At 36.9% G+C, this 14394-nt stretch overlaps 1 protein-coding gene across 1 annotated transcript in view; it reads right to left on the bottom strand.

The window, feature by feature from the left end:
- The window catches only part of FANCL (FA complementation group L), a 78111-nt gene extending 66894 nt beyond the window's left edge, over nt 1–11217 (bottom strand). Inside the window, exons 1-2 of the mRNA XM_065890618.1 lie at nt 11107–11217; nt 1869–1927 (exon numbers count right to left, since the gene is read on the bottom strand). Coding sequence (XP_065746690.1) covers nt 1869–1927; nt 11107–11202 — 155 coding nt within the window. The 5' untranslated portion in view covers nt 11203–11217. The remainder of the gene's footprint in view (nt 1–1868; nt 1928–11106) is intronic.
- Between the last annotated feature and the right edge of the window lie 3177 nt (nt 11218–14394).

The raw sequence follows: 14394 nt of genomic DNA, 5'->3' as shown, positions 1-14394 counted from the left end.
TTATCAGGGGTACTGTTGAAAATCATGTCTTCCAACTGTCGGTACTAATTTTATTCAAAATATAAATAACTGCAATCAGCAAACAACATGCAAACAAAACAGTACTTTTTAAAAAAAATGTTAACATATCCAAAGCAAAGTTTTCTTGAATTGGATTCTTCTCCAAGAGAGGTTAAATAAAAACAACAGTTTTGATCATAATAAACAGAACTTGTATTTGCGAAAGCATGTGTAGCAATCTATTCTTTCAATTCCAGATTAAGGACATACTTTTACTTGTGTAAGTAGTGATAAGTTAATGTTCGTCTATCTACTGGCTCACCTCAGCTGTACTCTCAATGTTACTAGGTAAGTAACTCTTCTAGGAATTGCTTTTACTTACCTAGAAGTAGAAAGCCCCTCAGAGTTTTCCCAACCATGATCTTTTCACACCATCATGACCCTCCATTCTTGGTCTGCTAACCCTCATTTCCACTGCTATCTCCTATCATAGAGGCAGAGTAGTTCATTCAACAGCCCACGGGAAACCCCTTCATCAAATGTGCTTTCCACCCCTTCCCACCAATTCAATCGCATCAATTCACTAATTATCCCTTTACTGTGGTATCCTTATTTTCTGCTACTTGTTTTTTTTTCTCCATAATATTAACTTGTTCAAGCAAATCTTATTTTTTTAAAAAACCACATAATTATAACTCCTCCTTGACTACACACCCTTCTCTGGCCACTCCTGTTCTTCAAAGTAGTTTATACTGTTTACATTTCCTTTCTATCCACTTACCCACTCCCAAAACCCCAATAAAAGCTGGCTTCAACCACTACATGAAACCTATGCAATCTAACTTGATCCCTTTGCAACAGTCAGCACTGTTAACCATTCCCCTTCTAAGCCTCTCTTTCTTTGGCTTCAGAGACAACTGTTGAAGTTTTCCTGTTACTACTCTGGTCAATCCTTTGTCTTCTTCCAAGGTCCTCTTTATTTACCAGTCCTTTAAACACTGCTCTACCCTCAAGATTCTGTCACTGGCTTTCTCTTCTCACTCTATCCATGCAGGCACTAGAAAGTCTATCCATATTCATGGCCCCAAATCCTATGCCTACTGTGACTTCTACATACGTCTCCATTCCAAGTTTCATGCTCAAGTTCCACACCAAACCACTACTACCTACTAAAAATCTCCTCTTGATATTTAACATCTGATATGTCTTAAAACAACTCCTCTTCTACTTCTCCCATCTGTGATCTCTTCTCTAGCTTAGTGATCCGAGTTAGGAACTTGAAAAGAATCCTCCACTCCTCTTTCTGTCTTACCTGCCAGTTCTAACCAGTCACAAAATCCTGTCAGTTCTACTGTAACTGTCTCTGGATTCTTCCTCCCTTCCTACCCTCAGATATTCTGGAGCAGAAAAGAGATTTTAGGTGCTACCTAAATCCTAAATTTCTAATCTTGTCTCTTGACATTCCTTGAAGGGCTGTCCATACCAACAGCCCATGTTGACACCTAATTTCTATCAGGACCGAACTGGGGGTCTTCCCACGACTGAACATACACATAATTAACATCAGTCAAAAGCTGGAAACAAAGTTTTCTAATTCTTTTTTATTCTCCAAATATTCTCACTTGTTGTTCACTGCTTTAACTAAAAAATAAATAAGTTAGAGAATGTGTTACCATTGAAAAACACTTCAACACCAGGGAAAATCATTTACAAAGCACACTGATTTGGAAAAATCAGAAATGCTTCTGGTTAACTGATTAATAAGCATTTTAGGCAGAACTCTGATGACTAGAATCAGCTTATACCAGATTAACGACTGCTCATCCCACCAAGATGCATGTACAGTATATAGCAAAACACCACATCACCTTGCATTCCTCAGTTGTAAATCTTTGGGCAGCAATATTTTAAGATGGAAATCTCTTCCCTGTGGGAAACATTAAGAAGGTTCATTCAAAAAAGAAGATTCATTTCATCTTTCACTTAAAGAGAAGTCAAACAGAATCACATAAAAAAGGCAATATTTTCCTTTATTTTCTAAAAGGTATCAACTTTATCCAAATACTTGCTAAAATATAAGCAACAGAATCGTGCATTTGAGGGAAAATAACTCAAAAATGTCTGTCAGAAACTTTGTGATTGTTGGGTAATCAAAACACTAAGATAGGATTTTGTTTTTAAAGAAAAATTTACTCACATAAATAAGAAATACTAAGAAATTGTTAATGTAGACATAAAGAAGAAATTTAAACGTTATTTCTTAGGAAATAAAGAAAAAGGAAATTCCTTCAAATTGCTTTGAATACAGAAGAAAAAATCATAATGTAAAGTAATATATAATAATTATAGGCTTCATATTTGTAATTTTCCAGAGTTCAATAAAGAGGAAATATATTTAAATAATCTAAATATATAGACAGAAATATTTTCATAAATCAGAGTATGTTTAATTCTCCCACACTCGCAGAACTTTAATAAAACCCCTAAAATATTAAGTTATTTTAATTTAAATATTCATTAACTATACATTTGAAAAGACCAAATTTTACTCAAGAATCTTTCCAAGGAAAGAAGGACCGTTCTCTGAGAAATATATTCAGTTTTACTTTCTTGAGAAAGTGCACGGGTGAGCAGCTTAAACTTTGTGCCTTACATAGGATAAGACACATGAAGTCTGAGCAAAGGTAAGCAGAGAAAGACAAACAGAAATATAATCTTTTACTCCAACAGGATAAAATGAAAAAGAGTAATAAAATTCTTGAAAAACAATTACCACGAGAATTTTAGCAGTCTCCCTCAAAGCAGTTTCAAAAATAGAGGAACACAATTAAATGTACCCCATAACCTTTACTTTCATGGTAATATTGCAGTTCTGACTTTCATTACATTCAAATGTCCTTTAAAAAAAATGAAACAAAATGTACTACTGACCTTTTCAAAAGGTCAAGTAACAATAATTCACTATTTCATTAAAGCGCTAAAAGGTATTATGTAGTAACTTTAACCTAACTTTACAGACATCCCACACATAGGTGTAAGAACAATCTGGAATTCAAAATTTACATGAAAAATAGTAAAACTACTCTACTGATCTGTTATGTGAAAGAATAAAATTCCAAAGTCCCTTATTTGCAAAATCCAACCATTTTAAAAGGGCAAATGCCATGTCACATGCCATAATACTTTTCTGATTCAAGAAAATGTCCAAAATTATCTTTTTTTAGTTAAACCATAGAAAAAATGTTAATTGCTCTCATGAAGCAGATTTTCCAGACTTACAGGGAACAAAAGTACTGACAGTTGCCTAAATCTGAATCTCTCCACGTATCATTCCAAAAAACTATATACATCAAAATTAAGAACAAACAGAACCACAAAAATCCCATGTCTTCGGCAGAATCAGAAGAAAGAGAATACCATAAACTTCAAAATTACCTCTAAGAAGAAAAATTTAAACCACTTTCCAGTGTCTTCCACCCTGGGGCTCCAGTGGTTTCCACCCTGGGGCCCCCACATCAAGTCCTTTTAGAGAGCTAGGGGATTCAGAAAAAAAAAAAAATGCATGGAAGACAGAAGAGGGGACTGGACTATGTGCAAATAATAATAATAAACACTTCTGGTAAATCAGAGCACTAATTACAGGGAGGGGACTTATTATCAACACAAAAGTCAAGGATCTCATCTTGGATAAGAAATGTAGAAGAAGATGGTAAAAGAGATATCCTTTGGAAACTGGGTGTTAGGAGGGAAAAGTACCAACTATGGTAGACTTAGGATCTTCTGTAACAAAATAAAAACACTCAACTCCTCCTTCAACACTACCCAAAAAACTCATCCATAAAGTAAACTGCACTTTGCAGACAAAAGAGGGTATTCTTGAATGAGGAATTTAATAAACTATTGCAATTGTTCACAGACACAAAGATAATGTCTCCATCAATACTAAGCTACTGGGACTTCCCTGGTGGCACAGTGGTTAAGAATCCACCTGCCACTGCAGGGGACATGGGTTCGATCCTAGTCTGGGAAGATGCCACATGCCGCGGAGCAACTAAGCCCGTGCGTCACAACTACTGAGCCTGCGTTCTAGAGCCCGCGAGCCACAATTACTGAGCCCATGTGCCACAACTCCTGAAACAAAGATAAAAAGGAGTAGAGATTTCTCATACATAATAATGTAAGACAGCGAAGCAACACTGCTAAAGCACTAAAATAAAAACAGTCAACCTAGAACTTTATACCCAGTGAAAGTATCTTTCAAAAGGCCAAATCAACAATTTTTTGAGACAGAAAACAACTGAAAGAATTCATCACTAGCAGACATGCACTACAAGAAATGTTAAAGGAAGAACTTCAGGAAGAAAGTAAATGAAACAAGGTGAAAAATCTGGATATACAAGAGTATCAGAAACAGTAAATATACAGGTAAATATAAAAGACCTTTTTTCTTATTTTTAAAAATCTCTTTAAAGGATAACTGACTGTGCCAAAGCTCGAACAACTTGAGCAACAAATAAAGTAGTATTGGAATATAACTCAAAATGTAAAATATCCATACGTCCATACTGATATGATTGAATTAATGGAGAAATGAATCTCCCATACAGAACTCCAGATAAATTAAGTTGACCCTTGAGCAACATGGGTTTGAACTGTGCAGTTCCACTTATACATGGATTTTTTTTTTTTTTTTTTTTTACAATAAATACATACTGTAGTACTATACAATCTGCAGTTGGCAGAATCCACAGATGCAGAACCATGGATACAGAGAGCGGACTGTAAAGTGATATGTCGATTTTCGAGCACATGAGGGTTGGCACCCCAACCCTTGCATTGTTCAAGGGTCAACTGTACATAGATACCCCACCTGAAAGAGGGGGAGCATAATTCCCCACTCCTTAGTGAGGGCTGCGCATAGTGACTTCCTTCCAAAGAGTACAGTACGGAAAGGGGGAAAAAAGAGTAACTTCCCAGTAGAGAAACCTGACAAACCCAACTTCAGCCAAGTGATCAAGGTTAATATCAACAGTCATAAATCATATTGACAATGTGTACCCTTAATATGATGTGATGAAATGGTACTTAAACTCTGTGATGTTCCTCTCAAAAACACATAACCCCAGCCTATTCATGAGAAATACATCAGACAAATTCTAGTAGAGTAGTATCCTACAATATACTTGACTAGTATTCCTCAATGAAGCAGGTCATTTCATAATCATAAAGAAGTCAGAGTCAGCAAAAACAAGGAAACCATGACAGCTAAGAGAAGCCTAAAGAGACATAATAACATGGTATCTTGGATGGGAATCCAGAACAGAAAAAAAGTTATTAGGTAAAAGCAAAGGAAATATGAATAAAGTACAGACCTGAGTTAATAATAAGGTACCAATATTGGTTCATTCATTGTAACAATGTACCATACTAATATGTTAATAATAGGACAAACTGCGTTTGTGTGGGGAAGGAGATGGTACATGGGAACTCTCCTTACCATCTGTTCAATTCATCTGTAACTCTACACTGTTCTTAAAAAATAAAAGTCTATTAATTAAAAAAAAAAGCTAATCAGCTGCTTAAAAGAGAATTAATACTGTATTGGGAAGGTTATAAGATAAACAGAAATAAAATATATGGCAACAACAGCACAAAACCAGGAGATTAGAAATACAAGTAAACTACTGTAAGATTCTTACACCATAAGGGAAGAGGTATACTTGAAAGTAGATTATGGTAAATTAAAGATGCATATTGTAAACCCTAAAGCAAACACCAGAAAAGAGAGACAAAATATAGCAACTACTTAAGAAAAAAAAAAAAAAAGCAGGTAATAAGCTGACAGAGGAGATAAAACAAAATTATAAAACTCAATTAATGTAAAATGCAGAAAACAGGGAAAATATAAAAAATAAATAATAGAACACATACAAAACAAACAGCTAGATACTAGATTTAAGCCCAACCATATCAACATTCACATTAAATGTAAAGGGTTAATTAAACAACCCCCAAGTAAAAAGCAATGATTATCAGATTGGATAAAAAAGCAAGGCCCAGAAGAAATCCACTTTAAATATGAAGACACAAATAAGCATAAAATAAAGAATGGAATAAGATAAACCATGCCACATTAATCAAAAAAAAAAAAGCTGGAGTCACTACATTAGTATCAAAAAATATAAATGCCAAGATTCCAAAGATTATTACCAAGGATAAAAAGGATCATTTCAGAATCATAAAGGAGTCAGTTCAGCAAGAGTGCTTACAATCCTAAAAGTTTATGTACCTAAAGAACTTCAAAATATATGAAGGAAGAACTGACAGAAATGAAAGTAGAAATTGAAAAATAAAATTATAAAATAGCCCCCCCTTATCTACAGTCTCACTTTCTGCAGTTTCAGTCATTTGTGGTCAACTGAAAATATTAGATGAAAAATTCCAGAAACAAACAATTTTTAAGTCATAAATTGGGCATCATTCTGAGTAGTATGATGGAATCTCACGCTGCTACACTCCATCCCACCCAGGATGTGAATCACTCTGTCCAGGGTATCGGCCTGTTAGTCACTTAATAGCTGTCTCGGTTATAAGATCCACTGTCCTACTATCTGAGTGCCTGTATTCAAGTAACCCTTCTTTTAGTTAATAATGACCCCAAAACGCAAGAGTAGTGACACTGGCAATTTAGATATTCCTTTACTGTGCCTAATTTATAAATTGAACTTTATCATAGGTATGAATATATAGGAAAAAACATAGTACATATAGGATTTGGTACTATCCACAGTTTCAGGCATCTACTGGGGCCTTGGAATAATATATCCCCTGCAGATAAAGGGGGACTAATGTAGGTGGAAATTTCAACACCCGCTTTCATTAACTGAACAAATAGACAGAAAATCAGTAAGTATATAGAAAACTTGAATTGTGTTATGAACCAATTTGACCTGACATTTATAGAACACTCTATCCAAGAGCAGCATAATATACATTCTTTTCAAGTATGCACAGAACATTTACCAAAACAGACCATACTCTAGGCCATAAAATAAGTTCCAATAAATTTAAAAGAATTCAAATCATACGAATTATACTGGGACTAAATTATAAATCAATATCAAAAAGATATCTGGAAAATCCTCAATATTAAGAGATATATTGTTCTTCTAAGTAACCTATAAGTCAAAGAAAATATTAATAAGTATTTTGAACTGTAAAAAAAAAAAAAAAAGAAAATATACCAAAATTTGTGTGATACAGCTAAAGCAATGTTTGAAAGAAAACATATAGCACTGAACATCTACATTATAAAAGAAAAAGGTCTCATTATCAATGACCTAATCTTCCACTCAAACAAATTAGGAAATTTAAGATCAGGAATCAATGAAACAGAAACAGAAAATAGAGAAAAATCAATGAAATCAAAGTAGGTTCTCTGAAGAGATCAATAAACTTATAGGTCTCTATCCAGATGCATCAGGGAAAAAAAAGACACAAAATACCAATATCAGGAATGGGCATAGGAGATATCTATAAAATATATTCATAATTTCTTTGATACTTCTACCTTTAAGTGTTGGTGCCTCATCTCCTTTTGAATATGGACTGGATTTGAGACTTGCCTCTAATAAACGGCATAGAACAGAAGTAAATGTGTAACTTTAGAGGCTGGGGGAGAAAAAGCACTGTGCAGCTTTCTGCTTGATCTCTGTTTTATCACTTACTCAGGGAAAGCTAGCTGCCATACTGTAATGACAGTCAAACAACACTATGGAGGTCCATGTGGTGAGGAACTGAGGACTCTAGCAGAAGTAAAAACCTGAGGCCTGAAGTCAATAGCTATGTGAATGAGTAATCTTGGCAGCAAATTTTCCAGCTCTAGTCAAGTCTTTAGATAAGAGACATCCTGGCCAACAGCTTCACTGCAAGTTCAGGAGAAACACTTATCCAGGATCATCCAGCTAAGTCACATCCAAATTCCTGATCCATAAAAAAGGTGAGATAATGAATGTTTGTTGTTTTAAGCCACTAAGGTGTGGAATACAGCAAAAGGTAATCATTACAGATCCTAGAGCCATTAAAAGGATAATAAGAGAATATTAAAAACAACTTTAAAACCAATAAATTCAAAAACTCAGATGAAATGAAAAGTCCTTGAAGAAAACAGACTACCAAAGCTCACTCAAGAGAAAAGAAAGAACCCGATAATAGAGAAAACACTTATTCACACAGATCACTAACAAATAAATAAAATTTAAAATTAAAGGATCAATTAAGTTACAAAGAGTTGAAGTTTTATAAACATCACTGTCTAATCATGATGCAATAAAACTAGAAATGACAAAATTAAAATGAAACAAGACCTTCCATGAGCAAAAATTTTAATCTTCTATTAAATAACTCCCAGGTGCAGGGGAACTACAAATTAAAATTAAGTTCTAAAAAATGATGATAAAACACTACATGTCAGTATTTACAAGACACTTTTAAAACAGTGCTGATAGGAAAATGCAAATCGTTAAAAACATATCAATAAAAATGTGCTCTCACTGGCCAAATCTGGGACAATTTCAACATCAAATAGGGAAGTAAGGATTATAATCCATTAGATAAATTATTTTTAAAATCCATGAGCCTGATATAAATGGTAAAGGAAAAGCCACTCTTTATCACAGAATGCCAATTAACAAATATAGAAGAAATGACAGAGTTAGAAAATCATCATTGGCAAACCTCAATTAACTGATTCAAACAAGAGCCAATGGCTGCTACAACAGGGTGGGGGAGGAGGGGGTTTGATGCCTCACAGTAGCTTCCTATAAGTACTTAATAATTACAATAGGAAAATCTGGCAGATGCTACCTTAAACAGGTGATCAGAGATAACATCAATAATGACACCTGCTGACATCTCGCTCCCTAAAAAGGATACAATATTCTTTCTGTGGCATATCTGTCAAAATTGCATAACCTGAATTTAATGATGAAGAAACATCAGACAAATCTAAATTGAGGGACATTCTACCTAATGACCAACATGTACTCAAAAAATGTCAAGTTCATGAAAAACGAAGAAAGACTAAGGAACTATTCCAGATTAAAGAGACACGACAACTAAATGTAATGTGAGATTTTACATCAGATGGTTAGGGGCTGGGAAGAGGTATAAAAAATGTATAATTGCAACATTAACAAAATGTGAATTTGGACTCCAGATTAGGTAATGGTATTATATGATGATTAAATTTCCTGATTTTGACAATTGTGGTTATGTATGGGTATGTCCTTGTTCTCATGAAATATACACTTAAGTATTCAGGAATAAAGGAACACTATGTCTGCAACTTAATCTGAAACTGTTCAAGGAAATAATGTGTGTACACATCCACCCACATACACATACTCAGAATAATAAATCAAAAGGGGCAAATGTAAAATGGTGAACCCCCTTAAAGAGTATACTCAAATTCTTCCTACATCCTTGTTATTTTTCTATAAATTTGAAATTATATACAAGACACATTTTTAGACAAAACCAGCTCCACCAAAACAAAACAATGTTAAATAAAATCTTTAGGTTAGGATTTCAACAAGCTGCTTAAAGCAAGTACAAATGAGAATTGTAGCTATAGCCAGGATAAAATAATTTCATCTAATCTGAATTTTGATGGCTACACATATTTTCTAAGAGGCTTTACCAGATACAGACATAAAATACAAAATACTTTCCTTAAAATGCCTAAAATTAGGTACAACATGGTTCTGATAAAAATGGAACTTAGTATCATCTCTTCAATTTTTCTAAATGCTGTGAAAGTTTCCAACGAGGTAATTCAAGATCAATACTTCCAACTGGGGAAGGAAAACGTGAATTAACTTTATTCCAGAAGTAACAATGACGTTTAACCTCTACTTTCTGCGAGAGTCACAATGAATCCGAAAACAAATGAAGAAGTCCAAGTCTATGGTCTTTAACCTTTCCTTAATCAGTGTATGAGGATTAGTTCTACACTTAATATTCTTAGGGGTAGGTAAAATTTTCATTTAACATGTGAATTTAATAATTCACTCAATATTTTTGAGAGATTACTATGTGTCTTGAGGAAACTTCAAAACACACGTTAATTCCTAGAATATGGCCCCTATTCTCAAAAAGTAAGTGCGCTGTTCAGGGAGAGGGCACAATGTTGAATGTAATGGCCAGGAAGCAAAGTCTATACTCAAAATTCTCACCTAAGGTAGCTTGATGCAGTGTAGAGAAGGAAAAACCCAGGAGTGGAATCAGATAGCCTGAGTTTAAGGGAGTCCGTTGCGATCATGGACAAGTAACAATCTCTCCACTTTCCCATGCCTTGATTTACTCAACTGTAAAACGAGAATAAAGACTTTTTTAAAAAATTTCCTGCCTCCGAGGCCTGAGGATTAAGTGAGATATTGTACTTGGAAATCGCTTTGTAAACTTCAAAGCTCTACACGTGTTTACTATGGGTAATAAACTCCACAAGAGAGGCCACTTGGAATCAGCAAAGGTGATTAATTCGGTGGTCAAGATTTCCTACAAAACATCGCGAACTGATGAGACCCGGTAACCAGGACTTGGCAGAGAGCCAAAATCACGTTTTCCTCCAAAACGTTCTTTCTGCAGGAAACACGAATATAATGCGGGAGCGCAGACTCCCCTCTGAATGGCCTCCAACCTTCGTGGGGGTGGGGCATGTTAGAATAAAGACAAGCAAAAAACTGACCAATTAAAACAAAAGTTCAAACGTGGGACAGACACAGTTAGGAGCGAGGCAAAACTCTGCGAGTGGCGGGGACGAGGGAGCGTGGCTCGTCCTCTCCCCGCCCGGGCGCGTAAGCGGGCCTCCCAGCGTCCTGTCCCGGGCAGCGACCCCGGCCCAGGCGTGGAGGCGACAGCCAGGAACGGGTTTCCAGCAACGGCCCACGGTTCTCAAACTTCTAGTCTCCTAAGAGTCCTTACTCGCCGCCCCTCTCAATCCCCACAAACTCGAGCCCCTAACCCCTCCGGTCACAGACTTCAGGGCCGGGGCTGCGCCGCCAGAAGGAGGCTCTCCTAGCGAAAGAACAACACCCGGGCGAGTACCTGAGCTGAAATGAATCCTTCATACACGGTTTTCGCCTGGTTCTGGGGTAGAAGCAGTGGGAACTGGCGCAGCAAGCTCGCTTCCGCCTCCGCCATGGCTCTCGGTCCGCGGAGACGCACCAGCGGCCGCCGGGCCCCGCACATGCGCAGTCCTGCCTGCGCCTAGGGCGTAGAGAGGCGGAAACCCGTGCCATTGGCGGGAAGAAACTTCGAGGCTTCCGCGGGCAGAAATGAAGGTCTGAGGCTACTCGGGACACCTGAGCTCAGGGTCAGCCAGAATAAATGCCGCTTGGCGGGAGGCAGAATTGGCGCCAACTGGAGGCAGGAGGGAAGCTTGTTTTTAGGTTCACAGGTCTGACCGAACAAGCTCATACTAGCCTTGATTGTCCCAAGAACCCTTTTGGATATGTATATTAAACCAGACTCAAGTCAACACCAGACTTAGTTCTTCTGCACTGCACTCACAAATATCCAAGGCAAAACAAGAGGGAAAATTGCTGATGGACTTAATGAACCGAAGTTAATTTTTCTTTAACAACACTTCCTGAACATATTTCTAACTGAGGAATGGTAATTATCCATTCCCTTTTACTAAGGGGTGGTTAAATAAAGAACTTAATATTTACTGCACAGTTACTTGATTCCAATCATACTCAGTGCATTACATTTTTGAACCCAAGTATTTGCAAAACATCATTATAAGGGGCTGCAGGCTGTGCAAAAATGAGTAAGACATACACCCTACCATTTTTATTGCCCTCAGAATGGGGTTAGCCTTCTTGAAGATTCTTTAAGTTTGACAAGAATTATAAGAGTATTCTGGATGCTTAGGGGAAAACAAAAATGTTGCCTCAGTGGTTAAATATAAATTACAATAATGCAGGGCTTCCCTGGTGGCGCAGTGGTTGAGAGTCCACCTGCCGATGCAGGAGACACAGGTTCATGCCCCGGTCCGGGAAGATCCCACATGCCGTGGAGCCTGCGCGTCCGGAGCCTGTGCTCCGCAACGGGAGAGGCCCGCGTACCGCAAAAAAAAAAAAAAATTACAATAATGCAGTGGTTTTCAGAATGTGATCCTGGAACCATTAGCATCACCTGGGAACTTTAAGAAAGGCAAGTTTTCACTCATCTGTCTCAGACCAAGGGAATCCCAAATTCTGGGAGTGAGGCCCAACCATCTGTGCTACAACAGCCCTCCAGGTGTTAACGATGCAGGGGCTAAAGTTTGAGAACCTCCTCAGAGGCATGACATACCATCCACTCAATTATGCAATTCATTTATTAAGGATGACAGGCTACGTGTTTTGTGATGGGCATAAAGTCAAGGTTGTACAACAATAGGACCAACACAAAGATTATTAGGACATACAGTCACTGCCCTCAAGGACTTTATAACTTTTCTGCAACTTAAGACATTTGCTGTTTCCAGTATTTCAAACTTCCCACCACCATATTCCCCACGGAACCTCTACCCTTCCTTCAAAGAGCTTCTCAATGGCTAGCTTTTTTGGGAAAACTTTCTTATCTGCTGAAAATTATTGCTCTCCCTAATCACTTGGTACAGTGTTGGTATTCATTAACTATTTACTAAAATAAATACCCACTAGTCCTATAGGCAAATTACAAATAGGTATTACAAGAATTCAGAGGAATGAAGGAATTTTTCACAAGATATTTGAATTGGTTTCCATTTACAATATCATAATAGACTGTATAGCACTATTATAGACTTTATAGGATTTATTTAAATTATAATACAACAGGGCTTCCCTGGTGGCACAGCGGTTGAGAATCTGCCAGGTAGTGCAGGGGACACGGGTTTGAGCCCTGGTCTGGGAGGATCCCACATGCCGCGGAGCAACTGGGCCCGTGAGCCACAACTACTGAGCCTGCGCATCTGGAGCCTGTGCTCTGCAACAGGAGAGGCCGCGATAGTGAGAGGCCCGCACACCACGATGAAGAGTGGCCCCCGCTTGCCACCACTAGAGAAAGCCCTCGCACAGAAACAAAGACCCAACACAGCAAAAATAAATTAATAAATTAATAAACTCCTACCCCCAACATCTTCTAAAAAAATAATAATAATACAACAACATGTGTAAAGCGCTTCCACGTTTTATTTTATTTAGTCTTGATGGCAGTGTTCTTTAGGTATGTATTTTTTATAATGTCTATTTTGTATGCAATTAAATTGAGATTCAGGGATATTAAATAAGTTGCTCAAGATAGTGACTTAGTGACTTGTACAATGAAGATTAAACTCAAGTCTTCTAAATTTTAGATTCAATAATCTTTCCATTAAATCATGGCAGAGATGGACTTCCCATCATGAAACTCAGAAGGTAATCTAAAGTTGTTAATGACTCATGCTAACAGTGGGGTTTCAAGAATTTGATTTTGATAGTTTGATAATAGATTTACCAAAATAATCTGTTTCTTCTGAATATAATCATAACATTTTCTACCTATTTCACATATTGTGAGGAAAGAGGCTAAGAACATTTTGCCCAATAGGTTCCTCAGGAGCTAAAGTTTTTCCATGAAAGCAACCTTGGCAATTTTATATTCCAGCATCCTCATTACATACATTAGGGAAATGAAGTCCAAAAGACTTACTGTCCTAATTTACTACACTGAGCTTTTGGTTAACAGCCTAAATGTCTTTGGCTTCCTGATATCATATATTCAAAAAGGACTTTCTGGACTTATAAGCTTCCGGAGACTTCCTAAATATCAGTTGAGTCTTCCATGAATAGACATGCACCCTTGTCCAGACAAGCCATCTTTATTACACTCACTACCCCTACCATCGATACACTGGACTGTGTAGTTAACAGCCAAACAGTTGGTTTCTTGCCTCTGAATCCTCATAACTAACTTAAAGATTTAGAAATTTTCACAAAATTTATTGCTAGATATCATCTTGGTCCCTAAGGAAAAGATATTCAAATTCAACTACTGATTCATGGTATTTGAATTTGTAATTGAGCATTCCACATTGATAAAGTCTGTAATAAGGAAGCCAACCATCAAAGAGCAAGGAGAGATATCATATAAGGTCTTCTTAATTCAATGAGTCAATCATTCTCCTCAGATGTTCAAGACTGAGTGATGGATCTCACTGTCATCAACTCATATGTGGTATGCTGGGACCACTGTTTACATGTAGCCCAGTCTAAGACAGCCACTCTCAAATTCACAGAGAATACTCAATATGTTTAAAACTCAGAAAGCCAATGAACTGTTACCACCATCAGCATTGTTTTAATTTTGGAATTACTCTGACAG

This window comes from Phocoena phocoena, chromosome 14 (genome assembly GCF_963924675.1).
Source record: "Phocoena phocoena chromosome 14, mPhoPho1.1, whole genome shotgun sequence".
NCBI lineage: Eukaryota > Metazoa > Chordata > Mammalia > Artiodactyla > Phocoenidae > Phocoena > Phocoena phocoena.
This window is presented reverse-complemented; position numbering and strand designations above follow the sequence as displayed.